Source organism: Myxine glutinosa, unplaced genomic scaffold, assembly GCF_964187855.1.
Source record: "Myxine glutinosa unplaced genomic scaffold, kmMyxGlut1.1 SCAFFOLD_1342, whole genome shotgun sequence".
Classification (NCBI taxonomy): Eukaryota; Metazoa; Chordata; class Myxini; order Myxiniformes; family Myxinidae; genus Myxine; species Myxine glutinosa.
In genome coordinates this window covers 1-18522 of record NW_027617437.1, presented here as the reverse complement: position 1 = coordinate 18522, position 18522 = coordinate 1, and the positions used below count along the sequence as shown (strand labels likewise).

The window sequence follows — 18522 nt, the reverse complement described above, 5'->3', positions numbered from 1 at the left end:
CGAAGAATAGGCGAGCTTTCGCCGGCACCATGAACAACTTACAACTTCCTGCTCTAACCAACAGGGGCATTGCATTAGTGGTAAAGCTACATCTGTGGCATTTAATTTCCCAGGCCCCAGCCCCAGCCAATGATGCTATTTGCAGCCGTGTGCTGCATGTGAAATAAAAAGACTGCACGGTGTTCACCGCTTTGTGGAAATGATGCCTTACTCGGTCCAACCCAATATGCAAGAAGCAATTATCGGATGCAAGCAATCGTTTGCATTTACCATTCGAGTCAATTTTAACCTCAAGGCGCATGCTCTTCGAATCAATTTATCAGTTTTCATTCTTAAGGATTAATTGCAGACAAGGGACTTTTAATGAAGGGCAAATCCCAATGTACTATACTCTGTATTACAGAGTATTGGTTTTGCCAAGCAGTTTCTTGGCCTGGGTCATGCTGAGCGTGTTGCCATCCCACCCAGCAGTAGTTATGGCAGGAATTTGGAATTTTGCTGGGGTGCTCGCGATAGCTCGCCTACTCTTCGCAAAGGACACCATGGGATCTTTAACGTCTCCCCAACTGAAGCTAGCAGCAAGATGGGGCCAGTTTAACGGCCATCTGAGGGACGGCACACACATTGAATCGCCCTGTCTATGAAACACCGGGATGACAGTTTATAGATGGGTTGGGATTCAAACCCAGGCTAGACGGCTACGAGGCAAGTGTTCGTACATCCAGGCCATCTGGTCAGCCTCAATGTAGGGCAAGTACATGTGGAAAACAGAGACACTTGATGTAATACCTCGGTCTTAAACCCTTTGACCATTTCGTGTTGCATCGGAGATACCTCGGCAGGAAATAAAATCAAACACCTGCCATTTTTTATCACCAGCTCTCCGCCAAGAATCACGCAGAATATGCTGAAAATGCACTTATTTTTTTTTTTTTTCTGATTCAATTTGATCATTAAAAAAAAACATGCTGAAAATGTTGCGTATTGCATAGCCCCTGCACGAGACTTCAACTATGAATGGAAATAACAAAAAGGTGTTAAAAGAAGAAACAGACTTGGCAAGTTGTGCAACACTTCCGATTTGTTTTGGGGTTTCTGAACATGACCATTTGCTATCTACCCATGATACAACCTTGAAAAAGAAGGACAGGGATGGGAAAGCAGGTAGTTGTCATCTCGCTGTTCATTTTATGAGGAAACTAAGCCAAGATGCAAATGCGTTATCGGTGAACATGTTCGAGACAGCGTGCCGGATCCGAGGACGGAGACGTGGATTATGCGGAGAGGGAAGGAAGAGAAGAGGGTTGGGTGTGCAGTCATACAAAAGGATTCGATTGTTTAAGGGATCAAATCTTTGCTTTTGCAACGTTAATTTCCACTTGCCCTCAAGCAAGAGGAAATGCAAAGCAGCATCATTATGACAGAATTCCCAAATGTACACCTCTTTGCCTGAACAACATGGGTTTGAAAAGCAAATTACAAGGGTAGTTCAAGGGTGACGGAATCGTTTATCCCAAAAAAATTAAAAACAAGTATAGTATAGTGAGGTTTAGTTGCCAAAAACACCTGCTTTTCAAAGTATTCCCCAGATACACGTACAAGCTTGTCCCGTCAATGTGGTAACACCTTAATGGCACACCGACATAAATCTTTGGGATGGGTGCACACTGCACAGCCATTTCAGGGCACGTGCTATGGCATATTCCCTGTTTATAAATTTAATGCCACAGATGTGCAGGTGCTTCAAAGCAATGAAAATGACAACATGATGTCTGGACTGCATGGGGAGGGGCGACACACAGCTAGCAGGGGCTATTTTGTCAATTTGAACAAAGCTGGAGGAGTTGTGGTTTTCATGACCATTTAAACATAAGACATGAAAACCATCAGAATAATTGTGCAAACAGTCTCCCGTGAATTGCAGCCGGCTCTTGACAATAAACCTTACGATCCACCTCTGTTCCAACACGTGACTGTTGGCCACCATCTTGGTTTTATGCAGTTTTGGACATCTCTGACCTGCGCTGATGTCACTTTATGTGTAACTTTCTCAGGGTAGACAAGATCATCGCACAAAGTTTCAGCATCAAACTATTATTTTCACATCTTTCAATAAGGTTCGTGTCAACCTTGAACCACCCTCGCAGTTAGTCTGAGTGACTAGACTTGAGCATTGATGGTGGCAAAGAGAATGATTTTAAACGGGTCGATTCCCAATTTCCCACCAAGCATACCTCGTAAGAGACTCACCTGTAAGGGTAACCGCTGTACTTGGAGCGGAAAATTGATAGCAAGAAGCTGAAGAAGAAGACAACCAAACCCAAGCCTACGAGACAAAGTACTGCGGGAGAGGATGGGGAGAAGTAGAGACGGTTGAAAATGGTAGGTGACAAAAACGAGTGGGGCATGTACAGTCATGCTAAAAATTGCTTAAATTAAGCAGGTAGATTTCTAAGAAACATATTAGGTTTGATCACCATATCCTTTCCCACTTACCTTTGAGCTGCTTAGCCTGGATTCAACTCCTGGCCCAATTATAAACTTTCTGATTGGTGCTTCACAAGCAAGGTGTTGCATCATAAAAGTGTGCCGTCCCTCATATGGATGTTAAGCTGGCAGGTGTCCTGTCTGCTAGCCTTAGTCAGTGGACGTTAAAGAGCCCTCAGTGTCTTTCATGAAGCAGCCAGGTGAGTTGTCATCAACATTCTGACCAAACCTAAACATTCCTTCCTTCATGCTTGTGGCTAATGCATTGGATCAAAGTCTTGCAGGGCTGAAAGGATGGCCTCAAGGTACACACACTCGCTTAAAAGCCATATAGCCTGGGTATGAATCCTGACCCCCTGGTGTTTCAAAGGCAGGTGATTCATCAATGTTTGTGCCGTCATTCGGATGGACATTAAGCTGGGCATCCCTTCTGCTGACATCAGTTGTTGAATGTTAAAGATCACACCTATCGCCAGCACGACAAGTCCAAATTCCTGCCCTAACTACTGCTGGGGAGAGGGATGGCAAACCACCCAGCATGACCCTGGCCTAGAATAACACTGCAACACAGAGTATGGTACCATTGGATCAGAATGTTACACAATGCACAATAGTGGAAATTGTACTTGAATTCAACATTTTGGAGCGATCAAAACTGAGAGTAGATAACTCAAAGATGAACACTATTCACTAGGCCTTCCTGTAGTCTGAATACATGGATTATTCGATATCCAGGCCACAAGTTTCAATTTCAGACTGCTTATAATGATGCTGTAGCTGCGGACACGGCCCAACGGGTCTCGTTTAATACAGTTTCAAACGTATGCAAGGACCAATGCACGGTGGAAACCTCTCAACTCATTTGATCATTAATTAATAAAGGCAATTGGAAGGAGAGTATAACGTTATGAGAAATATTCACCTGGCCCAATTTATAATACTAGGGCATGCCCGTACTATATCTATATCTAAAATTATATCCCCCCCCTCTATTTACATGAAATGGTTTGGTCCAAAGCGAACGGCTTGCGAGTACGGTGACAATCCCCCCCCCCTCTATTTACATGAAATGGTTTGGTCCAAAGCGAACGGCTTGCGGAGTTTGGTAAAGAAATCGCCGCCATAGCATGCACAAACGCGCAGGAAAGCGAAAGAATCGCAAATTAGTTTTTATTAGTTTTAAAACATAGTTTAACGCCAACATAGCGCCAACATAGTTGTGAAATAAATGAATACGCTCTCAAATGTGCCGTCCGAGGCAGAGTCTGTTCGCCACGTTCGGCACACGTGATAGCTCGCTGCTCTCTGATTGGTTGAATCGTTTTTTGGACATAGCTCGGTAACTACTTGTCCGATTAATTTCAAACCTTGAAAAGGCACATCCTCGGGTCCCCAGCAATATACCTGGCAAGTTGCAAGTATATCGGACCCGTGGTTGTCGAGAAACAGCGGTCACAGACAAACAAACACACACACAGACACACACACACACACACAGAGATTACTGGAATTATAGATAGATTCCATCCCACTAATCCCACTACAAAACAATCAAGCCATGAAAGAAATCGTGGCTGGCTCGGTTCACACTTCCACAATTCTGGAGGATCCAGATAGACTCAAGATGGATGAGGTTGGCATGATCACAATCTAAGTGGCCTGTGTGCCGCAGAACTGGAATGAGGAATCTTGCACCGACTCAAAACATGTGCCCTGGAATATCAGTATGACGGAGCATCTTTGGGATTACTTCGACCATCGACCATCGACGCTTCTACCAGCTATCATCCGGACCTAACTATGCTCTGTAGTTCTGAAGAAAGGATTGCAAGCATCACACCGAATGATGGTGTACAATGTCGTGGTAACAATGCCATATCGTCTTGCTGTTGGCATTTCGGCCGAGAGGCGGTGTCATGTTCTGCAATTTTCCGTCCATTGATTATGATATGCATGCAAACAAGCACGTGTGAAAGGTCATTGATGAACATAAACAACTCCAAAACAATAAAACGCATGAGGAATTAGTCACCTGCTAGATCATTCTCCATTTGGGGTGGGTGCAGTAGGGTCAGGGGGAAGTAAAATAAAAACAAGGGTTAAATTGTCCACCGCTTTTGATATAGTCACATACACAGAGAAAGAGAAGCGCGAGGAGTTCCCAAAACAATTGTAGGAATGATGTAGAGTGCTGAAGAACCAGTGGAACGTGATCCTATCATACTGTGACCTCCTCCGACAGAAGCACAAGAAACTTTCTTTTTGTACAGTGTCATCATCATCGAGAGCACAGGAAATACACTGCAACTCAAATTAGCGAAGGACCACCTGACACAGCTTTCTCTATTTCAGGTCCTGAAGTCTGTTTCAGGTCTACCGCACTTCGACATGCAGGGTCAGTCGAACTTCAACCGGTGGAAAGAAGAAATCAACGCCACACAAGGTGGGAGTAGGACATGACAGCAGCGATAGTGGATGCCCCAAGTCTAGTGTGCTGGGATTTATGGAGGCCGTGCTGCGTGGCCAAGGCCGCCACTCAGGCTTGTTGACCCTGTCAGCATGGCTCCGAGCCGTTCGCTTTATAGCACCCGCTGCCCCGCATCACATAGGCCCCACGTGGCGTCGACATGGAAATCCCATCCCACACAACAGCAACGACAGTATGGCCTACGAGACAAAAGATTTACTGATATCGACGCATAAAAACCCAGGAGGGGGGGGGGGGGGGGAAGAGAGACAGACAGACAGACAGACAGAGAAACAGACAGACAGAGACAGACAGAGAGACAGAGACAGAGACAGAGACAGAGTGGGAGAGAGATGCACCAATAATGGGTTTGGGGAAGAATGAGGGGAAAGGGACGACGAACGTGGTGAGCAAGATGGATACAGAAGCAAAGTCTCAGGAAATAAAAACTTGAAATTTGGAACGAAGTTAGGCTTGGGGGTAGAAAAGATCATGGAACCCAAAATGTAATCAGTCCATCTTTGCAGTGCAATATACTACTGTGTTCAAAAAGTATATTAGATGCATTGGATAGAAGTTTTTGAAACGACATCAATCCTGTAATACAAACCATACTCTCTGAAGTTACAAAGCAATTCTCTACACCCCCCCCCCACCCCCCATTTTAAAAGATTATCGTATATTTCTATCCTGTGAGGCTGCAGGATAAGATGCCTCTAGCTATATCTGCGCTGAGTGACAAATGACGCAAGATACAAAAAACTACAAATCCATAGCTATCCCGTGCGGAGTGCTGCACTTAGGGGATGCAGTAAAATCTCCAATTTTTTATTATTAAACAAACCATAACTTCCTGTGGAAGGTCACGGTGAGCCGTCAATTTACTCCGTCCGGCAAGACCCAAGCTATAATGCTCACAGAACTGCCACAACGGACAGGAGATGCTTACTGGCGAAGCAAGCAGGTAAAACGGTCTCCGATTATTGTCGTGATGCCGATATGCATAGCAGTGTGGAAGAGCGAAAAATTATATTTAAAGAATAAAACAACAACAAACAAAAAAACAAAACATCATACATAAACCATAATTAAATTGCAAATGAAGAACATCAATTAAGGAACTTTGAATCCAGTTGGCATTTTGCAAAAAACTACTCAGCCTTGGAAATGAACAACACCACGTCCAGAAGTAGAACGGCACTCGGTAGAGCGCATACCTCCACCAGGTTGAACAGTTTATGTTTTGTATCCCTCCGATCGGCCGGAACGAAAATCTAATCAGCTCGTTCTTTTCGCCTACCAACTCATCCACCTAGTTTTGTCATAATCCCTCAACAACTGTTTGAGATCAATATCGTTTTTGGCCCCATCTCTCAATGGTAAAGAATCTCGTAAAAAAAATTCTCGTATCTGGATCCGAACCTTCACCAAAACAGATGCAATTCAGCCCTGCCACACACTCGAACTGTCCACCAAGTTTTATCTGAATCCATCCATAACTTTTTGAGATGTGCTGCTCACAGAGAAACAGATAAGCAGGGGTGAAAACATAACCTCCGTCCACCCTAGGTGGCGGAGATAAAAAAGAAACAAAAAAACTCACAAACATCAACATTGAAGTCTTCAAGAGTTTGCTTCTGTTTTGGGGATTTTAAACCTCGCTGTAGTTGTTAAAGTTTTACAAAGCAACTTTTCAAGCTCTAGTGGTGAACCCAGTGCTTCAAGTAGCTATTTTGATTCTTCATCGGATACAGCTTGGCAACCTCTTGCTGCTTTTCCATTTGGCCTGGGCTGACTGAATCCTATTGCAAGAATTCCTATTACCAATTGACCCAAGCCCTCACGCATGCTCTGAAGCAACATGCAGCACTACTTCTGGCTCGGCTGGAAACGGATGGCATCAGGAGAATGCAGAATTAACCTTTGTCAGTCACGATGTCGCTCGAACGCTGGAATTTTTTTTAACATTTGAGAGAGAAAAAGCAATGATAAAATGCAAAGCTTTGAATAATATGGACATTGGACAATCTTCTAAACTACATGCTTTGATCATGCATAGACATAAAGCCAGTTTATTTTCTAAGAAGAGAGCATTTAGCAAAGCAGTCTTGTTCAGTAAAATATATATATATACACACATGCTTTGGCAAACGACCCATTCCATAAATTCAATGTTTCAGCCAGAACACAAGGTTTAGCCTAACCAAAGGGCATCTGACCAGGGCTAACCCCCGCTCTAGCAGGGAAAATGGCCTTAAAATGCCTGTTGTTGTGTATATATATATATATATATATATATATATATATATATATATATATATATATATATATTTATATATATATATATACACACATATATATATATATATATATACACACATATATATATATACATACACACATATATATATACACACACACACACACACACACACACACACACACACACACACACACACACACACACACACACACACACACACACACACACACACACACACACACACACACACACACACAACAGTAGATCTGAGAATGATCTATATTAAAGTAGTTCTGCATGCAGACATTCACTGGCCACCGTAGGGACTGATTACAATAGCATTTCCTATCCTGTCGGGAACAGGCCAGGCAAAAAACCACGTCTTTGAGAGATGTCACGTGTTTCCAAGCCTCAAGCACCATCACACACATCAACTGCAATTTAAAAGAGGTTGCTGGATTCACGACGTTCCATAATGGAAAAGCAACAAGGCATGCTGAATCATGATGCAACACACAGAGCAGCCTGGACTGGTTCAACGATTGAGAAAAGCGGCGCACGTTGTATGGGAGAAGACCTCTCGGAGCATCTTGCGCGCTCAAATGCTCGCAAGGTGCAGGCAGGGTCACCGGACAACTGGCAGTACGTGCAACAGCAACGACCCTCTGGGAGCAAAAGCCATCCACGACGACAACAACATCCCGAACATAGAAGGCATGTGTTTTTGAGCACAATATTCCTCGATTCTGCAAGTTATTTTGCCATCATGACCTTGCCTCCTTCAAGCTGCACCCAGTTCACTATTATCGGATCTTAAGTCATTTCCTCCACCACCAAAGATGTGTTTTCACCCGTCTGTTTGTCTGTCTGTCTGAGAGCAGAATGTCTCAAAAGGTCATGGACTGATTCGGACAAAGCTTGATGGATGAGTTGTGACGACAAACAAGATCAGTGACGACAACAAGCCGAGTAGATTTTGGTTCAGGTGGGTTCATGAACCATGATCAGTGGGATACTAAACGTAAACTGTTCAACCTGGCGGAGGTATGCGCTTTGCCGAGTGCCGTTCTAGATTTTATATACAAGTATTTATATAAATACCATCTCTTACTGGAAGCCTTTTGCCCTTTTATGCATCAATGTAAAAATAAAATTTACACCAGTTGAACCGCTGCAAATCACTCGTGTCATTTTCTTGCCTGCATTTTCATTCTGTTCCCGAATGCTCGATAAAACATGCCAGTGTCGCTTAAAAGAATAAGCTATCAAAGCGTAGCCATCAGGCGATGATTAAACCCAAACATTTTACAGAAACCTTACATCAATATATCAATAACAATATCAACGATCATTAGGCAACAAAAAAATTTCCCCACAGTTATCCAAGGATCACGGAGGACCTTGCACATGCATTACATGGCAGGATGAGACTGTTCGGCGATATTGCATTGGTGTACTTTTATTTTAGTTGCATATTTTTTAAGGACATTGTTAGGTAATGAAGAAACCCACACTGTGTATCAGACTTGAACTCAAAAATATCACAAGTCATGAGCTCATATGGGAACAGGCTATGTTCTAGATTGATTGATTGATTGCAATGACAAATGCTGAGAGCTCTGTGGTCATGAACGAGAACGACGTTAAACGTTGAGGAGTAACGAGGGAAACGAGCCTTACTCTTGCGTTTGCTGGCATCCCCCGTGCCCGAAGCAGCATCGTGGAGGAGAATCATTCCAAGAGTGATGGCAGCATCTAGTCCCACATCAAGGATGTGACATGGTACAGCAAAAATGCAAACAGGCACGTTAAATTCACATTGGCCTAGCCAGCAGTCTCCCATTCAAAGTCGAAAAAAAATAAAGAATTAAATAACTATAAAGGGGGGGAAACGGATTTGATTTCCTTTTGTTTTCTCAATCTGTGTTACAGTAAAATAACAATGAAATAACCACAGCGTTTTTTTGTTGTTGGCGTTGTTGACCACACATCCTCTGCAGGAGGTCCGAGTAAGTTCATGGCTGAACAAATGTGGCCAAGTGTTCAGTTTTGTTGATGTGAATAAATCAATCACTCTTTAACACAACATATATTCTGCGTCATCCAAACCATGACAACAATAACTAGAACCGCACTCAGTAGAGAACATACCTCCGCCAGGTGAACAATTTACGTTTTGTATCCCGAACCAGAAAATCACAATACAGAATCACATTTAATCAAAAATCATCCGTGCACAACTTTTTGAGATATCCTGCTGTATATCGTTTCGGCCCTATTTCCCAATGGTGAAGAATCACTTAAAAATTATACGAGCCGGATCCCGATCCGGATCTTCACCGAAATTGAACCATGAGGTTTGCCTTTGGATTTATTTATTTCGCTTGCTATTCTTGGAACTAGGCCACTCTGGAAACACAAAAAGCCACATTTTCTCAGATACTCCCAACCATATTGAAGTCCAACATGGTCTTGTTCCCCTTTGGAAAATTGATTAAAATCCTCCCTTCCAATCCCCCAGAGGTAACAATTAAAATCAAATTGATCGGCTTGTTTCATCACCACAACATCGCTCTCCCTAGGTTTCAGGATGACAACAGATATGGAAGGGATCGGAATGGGAGGGCATTCATGTAGGTTTGATACCTAAGTGGGATAACAATCCCAATTACTTTGAAGAAGAATTATGAGGCATCAGGCAATGCACTTTTAAAGAACAAATAATAATAAATAAATAAATTCTATTTTGTTATGCATTCTGCAAACGCTGCATTTGTATCAAGTGTTCTTTTGGCCAGATTCTCAGCTATTGGATGACCTTTGAGTTTTATGCAGAACACTATTCACCAACTGAAGCGGTGCAATTAAAGTGCTGCATCATTGGCATTTGATGCCTGGGAGAAGAGGCCTACAAAAATAAATAAATAAAGGAAATGATTAACTATTAATTACAATCAAACAAAATACGTCCTGTAATTAACAAAGAAATAAAACCAAACACTATAAAACTTACAAGTATACAAAGCAAATGCATAAAAATGGAATGTTGTCATATTAAGGGCAATTTATTTATTACATATGCAGGACAGCAAAAGGAAGGGTGGAGGGGTAAAAAAAAGAAACAATTAAAATTGAAAAAAAAATGAAAGGATGATTTGAGAAGAAAGAAGAAGAGTGCAGGGAGGTGGAGGAGGAATGGGGAAGGGGGTGTTTTGTAAAAGGGCAGGGAGGGAGAGGGAAGAGAAGGGAAATGTATCGAGCAGAAATGGAGAAGGATAAATAGTATCTGCCATATTTGATTATGGATGGCCCCTTATTTTCTGAGTTCAAAAAATATGTATTTTTATGTGCAAAACCTTTTGCACATTCTTTTTCTGTGAACTACTTTTTAAAATATATATACAGAAATTTAGGCTCAACGACGAGCTACACAAAAGAGGGCGGCAGGTTCACAGACTGAGGATCAATTAAAGGGAAACAGGTAGACATACTCGTACTTTGCACACGAGTGGATGAGTGGCAGGAAGTAAAGGGGCATGAAGTGAGGATCAGCATGAGTAGAAGAGAGTAGGGGTGGTTATGGGAGAAAGCATGAGGTGAGGATGGATAGCAATCTTGAAAGAATGGAGGGATGGGCAAAAGACAACAAAAACGGAATCGCTTCCACAGATGAGAGATTAAGTAGGTAAGCAAATCATTCCCCCATTCCATAAATTCAATGTTTCAGCCAGAACACAAGGTTTAGCCTGACCAAAGGGCATCTGACCAGTGAAAGGATACTGAGCAAGATGACTATGTGAGTCTCAGCTACAAACTGAGCTTGACTGCTTCCATGAATGTATGCCTGAAACACAGGGGGTTTATGGGGACAAATAGGAAAAGTAAACAGTGGGATTCGTCGATAAAAATGAACATGTAAAGGAAGTCTTGGGAAGGGGTGGGGGAGACAAAGTATTGGACATGGGAGTTTGACTGATGGTAGGGATTAAGGGGGGGGGGGGGGGGGAGGGGTTACAGGTTTCAACACACCAATACACTGGGACTGGGACTATGCCTGCCTGACCGGAAACCGTTGTCAGGGGGTAAAGGGCATACAGGTACATGTGCCACACTTACCACTTGGCCTGTCTGGGGGTTCTTGTGGGCATACGGCGGTCCACGGATGTGATTCCACATTTGACCAGATGTCATGGCAAAAACAATGCACTGAAAAAAAGGGCAAAGTATTAAAGAACATCATAGTAAAAGAAAGACGGCAAAATAATAACCTACTCATTGGACTGTCCATCAGTGAGTCGGAGGCAAGCCTTGGGCTGTTGTGGTTTGTGATTGGAGGAACCTCTAGGACATGATTGGTGAACTCCTTGGAGCAGAGAGCCTCCTGGAGCCAATGTTCATTTGACCCCGGATTGGGGGAGGGGTACCTAAGGGGGTGGGGGGAGGGCGGTGGACGGTGGTGGAAACGAGGGACATGGTGATTGGTCAAGTACGATCAGTCAGCGGGTAGAGGGAGCTAGCAATGAAAGGGTGTGATTGCCACTTGCGTGTCTCTGGTTCTGTCTTTGTCGCTCTGTGTCTCTCTCTCTCAGGCCCACTCTTGCCTGCTGCCGCTCTCGGGCCTGGGCATGTACAAGTTCTGTAAAAGTCTGGGGTTCTTAACCACGTGCTTTCCTTTCCAACTCGCCCAATTTATTGTGCAAACAAATGCTCTGTATGCGAATCCATAGTTGCGGTACATTTCTCTGTACCAATTTTCATAATAGGTTGGTTTTTATGGCCAGGATTTCGTTCCATGTGTCTTGTGCAATAAATTATTTATTTCTAAAGAGACTTGGTGCGCCTCGTGATCCCATCCTTTTTCCATGCCGATGGTATGGGTGGATAGATTACCTTTGGAGTACTAAATTGGTATCCATCCCAAATTTGGTAACCGGCACCTTAGAACACGGAATGAGGATGATGTTCAACTGCTCAGGTGTCAATTCATGCAAGTTATAGATCGCTTGGTGAAGTCCTTGTTCTTGTCCTCCAGTGAAGCCGCTACCCACTGAGATAGTGAATATGCCCTTTGGGGTGCATGTCGTCCGTGCGACAATACGCAGATGGTCCTTAAACATAATTACACAAAGTCACACACACATCTCTGTACCCCTGCTCCCTTTCATTCCCCGAGGTAATGCATTTACGTTTGAGCTGTCTAATTCAACTTTGATTCCTGACACGATGATTAACTATTGCACTGGTTCTTCGCAGTCATGGTGTTGCATCAAAATATGTGCCGTTCCTTGGATGGATGCCAAGCTGGGTGTCTCATTTGCTAGGATTAGTTGGTAGATGTTAAAGATCTTCACCATGCCATTTGTTGACACGTTGTTTCTGGCAACCTAAACCAAATGCAAATACCTGTCAAAGCAATCTCCAGTTGAAGGTCAAGCCAGGCCAGTCGGTTTGTCAAAGACTTGAGTCAAATAAATGTTCCCCCGTTGACCTCACAAGAGAGTGGGATTAATGAGACCATTAATGTAATAGTAATAGTAATGGTAGTGGTAGTAGTAGTAGTAACAGTAACAGTAACAGCAGCAGCAGCAGGAGCATGTTCATCAGTCCATGTAACGTATACACCATAAAAATGCCAAGTGCATGTGTGCATTGCATGTGTGTGTATGACTGTGTGTGTATGTATGACTGTGTGTGTGTGTGTGAGTGTGTGTGTGTGTGACCATGTGTGTGTGTGTGTGTATGTGTGTGTGTGACCGTGTGTGTGTGTGTGTGACCGTGTGTGTGTGTGTGTGTGACCATGTATGTGTGTGTGTGTGTGACCATGTATGTGTGTGTGTGTGTGTGTGTGTGTGTGACCATGTATGTGTGTGTGATCATGTGTATGATCATGTGTGTGTGTGTGACCATGTAGGTGTGTGTGTGTGTGTGTGTGTGTGTGTGTGTGTGTGACCATGTGTGTGTGTGTGTGTGACCATGTATGTGTATGTGTGTGACCATGTATGTACATGTGACCATGTATGTGTATGTGTGTGATCATGTGTATGTGTGTGACCATGTGTGTGTGTGTGTGTGTGACCATGTATGTGTGTGTGTGATCATGTGTATGTGTGTGACCATGTATGTGTGTGTGTGTGACCATGTATGTGTGTGTGTGATCATGTGTATGTGTGTGACCATGTAGGTGTGTGTGTGTGTGTGTGTGTGTGTGTGTGTGTGTGTGTGTGTGTGTGTGTGTGTGTGTGTGTGTGTGTGTGTGTGATCAGGCTTGCTTCATACATATGAATGGAAAACACGAGCTTTGGAACACTCAGTAGTCAGTGCAAGCAATCTATATTTCAATGTCAAACAATGTACAGATATGTTAACTCTTAAAAAGTGAAAAAATGTTAAAAAAGCTGAAGGCGAGCGAAGGATTCAACCTCAAATGAACTGTTACAAGCTTAAGCAGAGTAAAGTGCTGTCTTTATAACAAATCCGTAAAACATTTTCCATTCCCATCGACATTGAGCCGACAAAAATAGGAGTCCACGTGTAACCGTGTAACACGTCCACGTGTAACACGTCCACGTGTAACCAGGACGTCTAATGTGAGCATATATCCTTCTTGCGAATGCATATTGGAGTAGAAATAAATTATAATTTTGGCCCACTGGTTTGCATCGTTACAAAGATGCTTTACGCAGATGATGGAGTCCCTGCATACAAGGACAGCAATTTGGAATTTGGCAGCCCAGCGAAGCGATGCAGAACGTCCTTCTCTTTGAAAAGGACACCGGCTAATGCCAGTAGCCCAGGTCCCTGGGCTGATGTCCACACAAATGAGGGCACATTTGATGATGCAACACCTGTGAAGCACCAGTACGGTGGTTTATAATCGTGTGGAGAATTAATCAATCCCACATTTAATTACAAAATTATTTAAAAACAAATGTATGGCATGTCTGAAACAAATATCGATGCAAAGTGTGGGTCCAACGCGTCTTTGTGGAGTGGTATTGTGTGATGAGCAATGTGGAAAAGGAAAGTCAAGGTTGAATGACATCAACCACCGTGCACGAGTTATTATGAAATACATTTCAAACATTCAAATAAAATGAACAGCTTTTCGATGTTGATGCGTGAGAACTCACAGCCGACCCTCATGCCCGCCTCCCCCTCTCCCCTCGTCTCCCGATACTACACAGTAATGTCAGTCAGAATAAGGGGAAATAAAATCTATCCAAGAGGTCATATTCAAAGGTTGTAAAAAAATAAAATAAAAACATTTTAATTAAATAAAAAACACCGAGGATTTGAAACCCACCAGCAAGGCGATGCCCCAGCCAGTCTTATTGTAGAGAAAGTCGAGGTTGTTCCGCCGTAGGAAAAGCAGGCCACCGACTAGCGTCATGAGCAGCATCAACGCGACGGCTCCAGAGTAATTTGGCGGCCGAAAGACTCGAAACCTACAATGGAATCAAAGAAGAATGCCAAAGAGTCAAAATAATATACAAACAATCGAACAAACAATCCTCCAACCGTTACACAAAACTCTGATCTCCACCCGATTTCCAAGGTCAACGGGAAGAAAGAAAGAGCAACGGGAATGACTACACTGCCTTGCGGCACGATGCGCACACTCAAAGCAGTCAGTGAATCATCTGGAAATGGCAATTAATCAAGAAAGGTCTCAATGAGAAACGACCAGAGGCGTAACAAAAGGAGGAGGGAACACTTAACAGAGATAAAGAGAACCAAATTGTCAGGTGGATGGACGTACAAGCAACAAAATCCAATAAATTAATCAATGACTTGTCACGAATAAGCATCAGCTGTGATGATTGGACATAACCTCATTTAGGTTTCACAATCTCAGGGTACTCAAATGACTGGTGACCTTAAGGAGGAAAGGAAGAGGGTACAGATGAGGTTAAAAAAAACAAGTCAATGGGGAATGTGAGTGGTGTGGGTGGTGGGGGATGGGGCGCTGTGCACGAGCAGGAAAAGGTAATCATCCGAGCCACATACCACGACCTCAGTGCGATCCGTGATCCATTTGGCCAACTGCTCGGCCATGATGCCATTTCGTTGCAAGTCAAAAGTGTCAGAACGACGAGGCTTGCCTTTCGGTGGGAAGTGCATGAAAGTTGGAGCAGAATTCATGTTCAGCTACCATAGGCACAAAAACGGTAAAGTGTATTGAAAGCAGCACGGCGACATTAAACAAATTTATTGTAGCAGTACGAGGACCATGTCTGCCACGAATACCTCTCTGCAGGACTACAATCTCACAGACGGTCTTTGAAAGAGCAAACAAGGCAGCAATGCAAGCAGCAGCCATGAAAAAAAAAAAAAAAAAATTTATATATATATATACGAACATATATGATATATATATATATATATATATATATAAACATATATATATATATATATATATTAACATATATATATATATATATATTGACACATATATATATATATTAACATATATATATCTCTATATATAAAGGAGTGTCTGTGTGTGTGTGAGTCGGTCTGGATGTCCGCTTATAACTCAAGAACTACACATCGGAGAAAAGTTTTAGACACAGATTCGGAATCAGCATAAAATCCCGGTGGTTTTAGGCTACGTTTTATTTTAATATCAATGGTTAAAAAAAACCACGCCAGCTGCAATTCCATGGTGTAGTTTGTGGCGGCGCTAGACGTTCGGGGTGTATTGCAATGGTTTGTCGGGTTTGGCTGTGGGTCCAGAATAGCTCCCATTTCCTTATGTTCTTCCACTTTTATTTTGATTCTTCTGTTACAACGCCTTCCTTATCTACCTTATATCCCCCCCGACGAGGCCTCTACATAATTTCGTGCATTTTGAGTGAAAGAAGTGAGACGAAGTTGTAGGAGGAAGAAGTGGCGCGGTAACTGCAGAGGCCTCGATCGTGAGTGGAAATGGCGGGAATTGCGTTTGTATCGCAAAGTAAAGGATCTGCATTCATTTCTGAACTTGCATTGGTGGATTGTTATACATCTGCATTATTTTTCATAAAAAAACTTTATGTTGAACTTGAAGGCTCCAAGCACGGACTATATATTGTTGCGAATATGGAATTTGACCTCCATATCCGCTTGTAAATATTCCCCTATCTTCTCCGATACTCCCCAACTCTCCCCTTACCCCATTCCCTAGTCCCATTGTCTGTAAACAACACCCATTAGAGCCGATCTTCCCCTTCATTCCCCCATTAAATGTCGTGCCCAGGTCCCCCGCACCACACGTAGACAATTATAGGACATCTTGCTAGTTATTCTTAATCTATGTCAGTTAAGGACTTGTTTCCATTAATTATGACTTCGTTGCACCAGAATGTGATGATATGGCACCAGTAGGAGTTTAGGACCTTCCCATACCTCCCCGCATCTCTTCCCATCATCTCAAGCTCCAACAACAACCACAACAACAGCGGCTTTGCGTCCTCACTCCGGCTCGGTTGGCCGCCATTGAACATGTGCTCGACGGGGTTACCCAGAAGGGGGCTCCCTGTCGGCCCCTCGTCAAGGGCGGAGCCGGTAACCCCCGCACCCAATGAGAAGCCATGGGCCGATGCCATATGGGGCGGAGCTAACGAGCGAGGGCGTGACTCCCCGCCGGATATACGCGGCCCCGCGCCGGACGTGACGTCAGATGCGCCCCGAGCTTGGAAGGACAAGACGCCACCCTCCCGAGCGCTGAGCGACCTCCCCGGCATCTCCACCAAAGTCGCGACCCACGAGCGCTGAGCGACCTCCCCGCATCTGCTGGACACCACCGTACGTGATTCTGTCCCTGAGCCAGGTGCACCTGAGCCATCGATTGCCGCTTTCCTTGCCATCAAATCCCGTGTGAGTCAGCGTTGTCCCGTTTATCTGTGGTCTGTCTAGGGTTAATAGGCAAGCGCGCTCTCTCTATGCATAACATCTGCATGTGTTCCTCCAAAGACAGGTCCTGGATCGTAGTGTAAATATCAGCGTAGTCTTGTAAATAATGCTCCCTACCGGCTGTATGTTTAGTTTGAGGATTCTTTCCGGATTCGGTTATCCTGTGGGTGTGTTTCTGAGAGGAGAAGGGTGCAACGTCGCAGGGGGACATATTTACTCATTTGTGAATATCTATAAAACTGTCGCACTCAGGGTAGAGTTAATAGTAGAGGGAACTACATTGCGTGCCACACTAAAGTAGGTAAAAATTTATCGGGTCGGGACGCCCCGAGGGTAGAGAAGGGTGCAATGTTGCGAATATGGAATTTGACCTCCATATCCGCTTGTAAATATTCCCCTATCTTCTCCGATACTCCCCAACTCTCCCCTTACCCCATTCCCTAGTCCCATTGTCTGTAAACAACACCCATTAGAGCCGATCTTCCCCTTCATTCCCCCATTAAATGTCGTGCCCAGGTCCCCCGCACCACACGTAGACAATTATAGGACATCTTGCTAGTTATTCTTAATCTATGTCAGTTAAGGACTTGTTTCCATTAATTATGACTTCGTTGCACCAGAATGTGATGATATGGCACCAGTAGGAGTTTAGGACCTTCCCATACCTCCCCCGCATCTCTTCCCATCATCTCAAGCTCCAACAACAACCACAACAACAGCGGCTTTGCGTCCTCACTCCGGCTCGGTTGGCCGCCATTGAACATGTGCTCGACGGGGTTACCCAGAAGGGGGCTCCCTGTCGGCCCCTCGTCAAGGGCGGAGCCGGTAACCCCCGCACCCAATGAGAAGCCATGGCCGATGCCATATGGGGCGGAGCTAACGAGCGAGGGCGTGACTCCCCGCCGGATATACGCGGCCCCGCGCCGGACGTGACGTCAGATGCGCCCCGAGCTTGGAAGGACAAGACGCCACCCTCCCGAGCGCTGAGCGACCTCCCGGCATCTCCACCAAAGTCGCGACCCACGAGCGCTGAGCGACCTCCCCGCATCTGCTGGACACCACCGTACGTGATTCTGTCCCTGAGCCAGGTGCACCTGAGCCATCGATTGCCGCTTTCCTTGCCATCAAATCCCGTGTGAGTCAGCGTTGTCCCGTTTATCTGTGGTCTGTCTAGGGTTAATATAAGAGTGTGTCTAAGTGCCTGTCTTCCTATGATGTCCCTCTAGTCCCTGTAATCTAACCTTTTTCCGTACGAATATACTTGAGAACTGAACCCCTGGTGTCGTATTGTGTCATTATAACCCAGCCGGGTGTCTTCTCTTTCCCATTGAGCCAGCATAGCGCGGCTCGTCAACGTCGAGTATAGTCGGGTAATTCGGGTAACTTGTACGGATACGGCGGCCATCCCGCT

General features: G+C 44.2%; 1 protein-coding gene across 2 annotated transcripts; it reads right to left on the bottom strand.

Annotated features, from left to right (window-relative positions):
* Positions 1-433: 433 nt before the first annotated feature.
* On the bottom strand, positions 434-15385 carry LOC137439478 (dolichyl-diphosphooligosaccharide--protein glycosyltransferase subunit TUSC3). 2 transcript variants are annotated; one of them, XM_078769127.1, is made up of 7 exons: positions 15225-15385; positions 14521-14662; positions 11334-11423; positions 10998-11061; positions 8898-8972; positions 2251-2341; positions 434-1199 (listed from the first exon to the last, which is right to left on the bottom strand). In XM_078769127.1, the coding sequence occupies exons 1-7, from the start codon at positions 15278-15280 to the stop codon at positions 1184-1186; spliced, it is 534 nt and encodes a 177-aa protein (XP_078625253.1). In that variant the 5' UTR covers positions 15281-15385; the 3' UTR covers positions 434-1183. The 2 variants fall into 2 exon arrangements, with proteins under 2 accessions (XP_078625253.1, XP_078625254.1); XM_078769128.1 differs by lacking the exon at positions 434-1199 and having other exon boundaries at positions 2247-2341; positions 14521-14654; positions 15218-15361.
* Positions 15386-18522: the final 3137 nt, after the last annotated feature.

Bases quoted from the DNA above. Each gene is read 5' to 3' on its own strand.
- LOC137439478 (XM_078769128.1), bottom strand. From the start codon at position 15,359: ATGAATTCTGCTCCAACTTTCATGCACTTCCCACCGAAAGGCAAGCCT. The intron at 11,062-11,333 runs GTAAGTGTGGCA...CCTGTGTTTCAG, and splicing joins ACCCCCAGACAGGCCAAGTG to GCATACATTCATGGAAGCAG. The intron at 8,973-10,997 runs GTATCCTTTCAC...ATGTGGGACTAG, and splicing joins TCACATAGTCATCTTGCTCA to ATGCTGCCATCACTCTTGGA.